The 6,405-nt window shown below is 41.2% G+C and overlaps 1 protein-coding gene across 4 annotated transcripts in view; it reads right to left on the reverse strand.

The window, feature by feature from the left end:
- The window catches only part of LOC122564437 (NFX1-type zinc finger-containing protein 1-like), an 89,415-nt gene that overhangs the window by 37,227 nt on the left and 45,783 nt on the right, over positions 1-6,405 (reverse strand). For 3 of the 4 annotated variants that reach the window (XM_043719294.1, XM_043719291.1, XM_043719292.1), the window contains one exon: positions 4,523-4,666. In XM_043719294.1, the coding sequence (XP_043575229.1) occupies positions 4,523-4,666 (144 nt within the window). The remainder of the gene's footprint in view (positions 1-4,522; positions 4,667-6,405) is intronic. The other variant, XM_043719293.1, reaches the window with a different exon arrangement.

Here is a 6,405-nt window from a genome sequence, read left to right on the forward strand (position 1 = left end):
TCTCCTTCCTATCAGAAAGATATTGTGAAACTTGAAAGGGTTCAGAAAAGATTTACAAGGAAGTTGCCAGGGTTGGAGGGATTTGAGCTACAGGGAGAGGCTGAACAGGCTGTTTTCCCTGGAGTGTCACAGGCCGAGGGGTGACCTTATAGAGGTTTACAAAATTATGAGGGGCATGGATAGGATAAATAGACAAAGTCTTTTCCCTGGGGTCAGGGAGTCCAGAACTAGAGGCCATAGGTTTAGGGTGAGAGGGGAAAGATATAAAAGAGACCTAAGGGGCAACATTTTCACACAGAAGATGGTACGTGTATGGAATGAACTGCCAGAGGATGTGGTGGAGGCTGGTGCAATTGCAACATTTAAGAGGCATTTATATGTGTGAATGAATAGGAAGGGTTTGGACTGGGTGCTGGCAGGTGGGACTAGATTGGGATACCTGGTCGGTATGGACAGGTTGGACCAAAGGGTCTGTTTCCATGCTGTACATCTCTACAACTCTATAAACATATTCACTCCATTGGAGTTATGAATTTTTGAATGAATGGACAATCTTACAAAAATCAGATAAAAATAGATTTAGCTCCATTATTCATCAACATTATAAGCAGATAGCATGTTAATCTAATGCTCCCATGTCACCAGTCAAGTGGAAGAATCTGTTGTTGTTGATAGCCACATAACAAGTAAACAAACTTTAGTTTGAAATTGCTGTTTAACATTAAAGGCTATTGAAGATTATTCAGTATGAAAATTAACTGCTTGTACAATATTTTAATTTCACCAAGTCCCCTTCACCTATCACCCCTGTGTGCGTTGACCTACATTGATTTCTGGTACACTATCTAGAAGTATAGAATTCCTACAGTGCAGGAGCAGGATATTTGGTCCATCAAGTCACCCGACCAAAAAGCATCCCACCCAGACCCATTCCATCCCTGTAACCCTGCATTTCCTATGGCTAATCTACCCAGCCTGCACATCCCTGGATACTGCAATTTAACTTTACTAATCCACCTAATATGAACATCTTTGGACTGTGGGAGGAAACCGGACCACCTGGAGGAAGCCCATGCAGGCACACGGGGAAGGTGCAAAACTCCACACAGACGGGCACCCAAGGCCAGATTCAAACCTGGGTCCCTGGTGCTGTGAGGCAGCAGTGCTAACTGCTGAGCCACCATGCCACCACCTGAACTCTGGAAATGTTATAATTATGTTAAAATCTCTCTATGAAATGGTTACTTCCTTTGTCTGAAATCTACTCAAGTTTACAATTTTAAGCACTCTGTCTACATTCAATGCTGGCCTCTTCAGCAACTACTTCTACTTTAGCCTCACAACTTGTGATCATATCTTCAACTATAATGGCCCTAAGCTCTGGAATTCTTCCTTAAAACCTATCTACATCTATCACTCTTATGTTTTGGGATATTCTGTTAAACCTCTCCTTTTAACATTGCTTTCAGCCACTAATTTCAATAATTTTTAAAATTGATTCTTGGGACATGGGCATGGCTGACTGGGCCAGCATTTATTGCCATCTCTTGCTGTCCTTAAGTAGTGGTGAGCTGCTTTCTTCAAGCACTTTAGTCTATTTGCTGTAGCCACAATGCTGTTAAGGGAGAGCTCAGAAGTCTGACCTGGCGACAGTGAAGGAACTGCGATATATTTCCAAGTCAGGATGGTAAGTGGTTTAGAGGGAAACTTGCAGGTGATGGTATGCTCATATATCTGCTGCCCTGAACTTCTCGATCATAGTGGTTGTGGGTTTGCAAGGTGCTGTCTAAGGAGTGTTGGTGAATTTCTACAGTGCATCTTGTAGATAGTACACACTGTTGCTACTGATCATCAGTGGAGAGCAGAATGGATGCGGTACCAATCAAGTGGACAGCTTCGTCCTGGATAGTATCAAGCTTCTTGACTGTTGTTGGAGCTGTACCCATCCAGATAAGTGAGGAGTATTCCATCACACTCCTGACTTGTGATTATAGATTGTGGACCGGCTTTGGGGAGTCAGGAGGTGAGTTACTCACTGTAGTATTCCTTGACTCTGACCCGTGGTTTTAGTTATTGTGTTGATATGGCTACTCCAGTTCAATTATGGTCAATGATAATCCTCAGGATGTTGATAATGAGGGATGCAGCGATGGTAACATCTTTGAACGTCAAGGGGCAAGGATTAAATTCTAACTTTTTGGAGATGGTCATTTCAGGACATGATTGGTCCTTACCAATTGTCAGCTGGGTCATATTGCGTTTGAACATGGACTGCTTCAGTACCTGAGGTGTTGGGAATGGTGTTGAACATTGTGAACATGCCCATTCTGATCCGACGATGGAGGAAAGGTATTTAATTAAGCAACTGAAGATGGTTCAGCTTAGCACATTACGCTGAGGAACTCTGGCAGAGATGTCCAGGAGCTGACATGACTGACCTCTGACAAACACAACCATCTTTCTTTGTCCTAGGTATGACTTCAAATCAATGAAGAGTTCCCCCTGCCACTATCCATTCCTAAATCACACCTCCATCAGCTCCCATTGATTCCAGTTTTGCTAAGGCATCTTGATGTCACATTTGGTCAAATGCCGTCCTGACTGCCAAGGGCAGACACACGGACCTCACTCCTGGAACTCTGCTCTTTTGATTATGGCTTTAAGGAAGGCAAGGAACTGGGTGACTCTGGCAGAATCCAAACTGGCTTTTGTGAACAACTTACTCCTAAACAAGTATACCTTGATAGCACTGTTGATGGCACCTTCCATTGAATGGTAATTGAGAGTAGACTAATGTGGCTTTAATTGGCGGGTTGGATTTGTCCTGCTTTTTGTACACAGGACATACTTAGGCAACCTTCCACATTGTTGATTGGATGCCAATATTGTAACTGTACTGAAACAGCTTGCCTAGGGGTGAGGCAAGTTCTGGAGCATAAGTCTTCAGTAATACTGTTGAAATGATTTCAGGGCCAAAATTACTGCAGTATCCAGTGCCTCCAACTGTTTCTTAATTTCACATGGAGTGAATTGAGTTGGCTGAAGACTGGTGTCCGTGATGCTCGAGGTCTTTGGATTGGTGACAGTACAGGACACTGGTGACAGGTAACAATGCTAGTGGGACAGGACATATCCATAGATTATGATTGTGTGTCTGGGACAGTGTGTGTAAGCTATGACACCATGAGTCTGTTAGGCTGTTGGTTTACTCATCTGTGAGACAGCTCTCCCAATGATCATCATATCCCAAGTATTAGTAAGGAGGATTTGGTAGAATTGACAGGACTGTGTTCGTCGTTATCATTCCTGGTGCCTAGGTCAATGCCAGGTGGTCCATCTGGTTTCATTCCTTTATTGCTTTCCATCAGTTGAATGGTTTGCTAAGCCATTTCAGAAGATTGTTAAGAGTCCCTGCTGTGGGTTTGCAGTCACATGTACAGCAGACTGGCCAGTTTCCTTCCCAAAAGGACATTCATGACCCAGTTGGGTTTTATGACAATTGATAATGATTTCATAGTCATCATTAATTCCAGATTTTCACTGAATTCAGGTCCCACCATTTGCCATGGGATGGGATTTGAATGTGGGTTCCCAGAAAATACCTCGGTCTCTGGATTACTACTCTAGTGATAACACCGATAGGCCTCATCTCTCACCAAATTTAATATGATCAGCTTTTATAAACTGTCTTGTGACATTTTACTAACCGAATTTGTTGTATAAATGTGTCACCATTTACCTATTTATGATCAAATACATTTGACTGCTAAATTCTAACAGCAGTAAACTCTTCCAACTACTAAAGACAAGATTATGCAGCAGCATGTGATCTAATCTAATAAATCAGTACAGAGACAGTGTTCCAAGTTCAGCTCCAGGATCTCACTAGATCCAAGTGTTGGGCAGGTCATAGACTGCTTCGTAAGGAATGCACTTATGGGAGTGGTCGAGACATCTTATACAAAATGTTTCTTTAAAATCATGATCCAAGCAAAACTTAACACCAATCTGAAAAGGTTGTAACTTTGACAGGAATCCAACAACATTGCCAGTGAATACTGGACAATGCAAGAGAATCACTTTTCAGTTGCAGAATGCAAAGCTCCGATAAAGAGTAAGTGGTGGATGTGGGTACAATTACAATGTTTAAAAGACATTTAGATAAGTACATGAATAGGAAAAGTTTGGAGTGATATGGGCCAGGAACAGGCAGATGAGACTAGATTGGTTTGAGATTATGTTCAGCATGGACTGAAGGGTCTGTTTCTATGCTGTATGACTCTATGATCTCTCCCTCTTCCCTTGGTGGATTGTTGAAGGGAGAACATCTGTTATAGGGGGAACATCTGTCACCAATTGATGAGAAGGAGTGGGAATGAAGGATGGAGCAGTCTTGATTTGAGACATTAAAAATCCACAATGGTCTTTGCAAACCAGTAATATTTCTGTTCATGATAACTATCCAAGATAAAATTAACAAGAATTTACTGTTTCAACATGCATAAGCACATCTGGACATTACCATTCCCACCTGAAGATAATACATGTGCTTTGTAGAAATGTATTTAGATAACGTGTACAACTGAAGTACGCCTTTCTCACTAGCATCCAACGATGCAGCTAATACTTCAATTTGACGTTGAATCAATTCTCTTTCGTTGATCAGCTGCAGGAATAAAAGAATAAAACACAGCTTAGAGGTAGTGTTTGGACAGTTCTCTGAACTCTTTGTACCTCCTTGACTTTAATACTTTCACTATTCCATATGCCAAAATCATCATTTGACAAGGTATCACATCAAAGTTTACATAAACACAAGAACTCATGGTGTAGGGGGTAACATTAGTGCTGAAAGAGGATTAGTTCGCCAACAGAAAACAAAGCAGAAATGAACAGGTTCAGTTTTGGATTTGCAAGTAGTAACCAATGGATCAATGCTGGAGCCTCAGCTTTTTCCAATCAATATCAATAATTTGGATGGAGACCAAATGTATGATTGCTAAATTTGATGATAACACAGGATAGATAGGAAAACAGAATGTCAAACAGATAGGTTACATGAGTGGAGCATATCTGGCAGTTTGAGTATAATATGGGAGATGTGAATTTGTCTTCTTTGGCAAAAAGAAAAAAGTGATACGCTGTTTAAAAGGAAATAGCAGTAGTTTGTGGTACAGAAGGATTGGAGTGTTCTGGTATATGGACCTCAAAGTTAGCTTGCAAAGCAAGTGATTAGGGAGGGAAATGGAACATTATTGTTTATTACAAGGTGAATAAAATATAAACATAGGGAGATTTAGCAATCGTTGCATGGGATCTTGGTGAGATCACATCTACCGTACTGTCTTGTTTTAGTTTCCTTACTGAAGAAAAGATGTTGCATTAAAAGCAATTCAGAGACAGCTCACTTAACTGATTCCTGAGATTAAGGGGTTATTTTATGAGGAAATGTTGGGCTACACTCCCAGATATTTAGAAGAAAGGTAGCTGATTTCGTTAAAATAAATAGGATGGATGCTCAAACAAGGATTCCATTTATAGGACAGACTAGAAATAGGGGGTGCAGTTTAAAAATAAGGGCTCTTTCCTGTAAGACAGAAACAAGGAGAAATACTTTCAGAGGATCATTAGTGGGTACAGTACTCTTCTCCCAAGCAGTAGATACTGAGTTCCTGAATATTCTTTTAGGCCAGGTTAGATAGATTCACAAGAGTGTAAAAGAGTAGACAGGCTAACAGCATTGAGGCCAGAGTCAGCTCAGTCATGACTTTATCAAATGGTGGAGCAGGTACATGACAGATGACTGACTATTCCTGCTCCAGATACACATATTCATATGATCACAGCAAAGAAAATGAAGGAAGGATTTAGTACAAGTATTCAAAATAATGATGGTTTTTTTTATAGAATAACGTAAGGAGTCAGCAAAAAGAAACAAAGATGTAAGACAGTTAGCAAAAGAACTGGAGGGAGCAATGAATTTTTTTTTTAATGGAACAAGTGATGGTGATTTGGATGGAATGCCTGAAAGTGTGCTGGAAGTAGATTCAACACTAACTGTCAAAAGGCAATTGGATAATTTTAAATGGAAAAGGCAGCAAGGGTGCAGGAAAACAGACAATAGACAATAAGTGCAGGAGTAGGCCATTCTGCCCTTCGAGCCTGCACCACCATTCAATATGATCATGGCTGATCATCCTTAATCAGTATCCTGTTCCTGCCTTATCTCCATAACCCTTGATTCCACAATCCTTGAGAGCTGGAAATGTGTTGCTGGAAAAGCGCAGCAGGTCAGGCAGCATCCAGGGAACAGGAGAATCGACGTTCAGGCTTATGCCCGAAACGTCGATTCTCCTGTTCCCTGGATGCTGCCTGACCTGCTGCGCTTTTCCAGCAACACATTTC

This window comes from Chiloscyllium plagiosum, chromosome 29 (genome assembly GCF_004010195.1).
Source record: "Chiloscyllium plagiosum isolate BGI_BamShark_2017 chromosome 29, ASM401019v2, whole genome shotgun sequence".
NCBI classification, from domain to species: Eukaryota; Metazoa; Chordata; class Chondrichthyes; order Orectolobiformes; family Hemiscylliidae; genus Chiloscyllium; species Chiloscyllium plagiosum.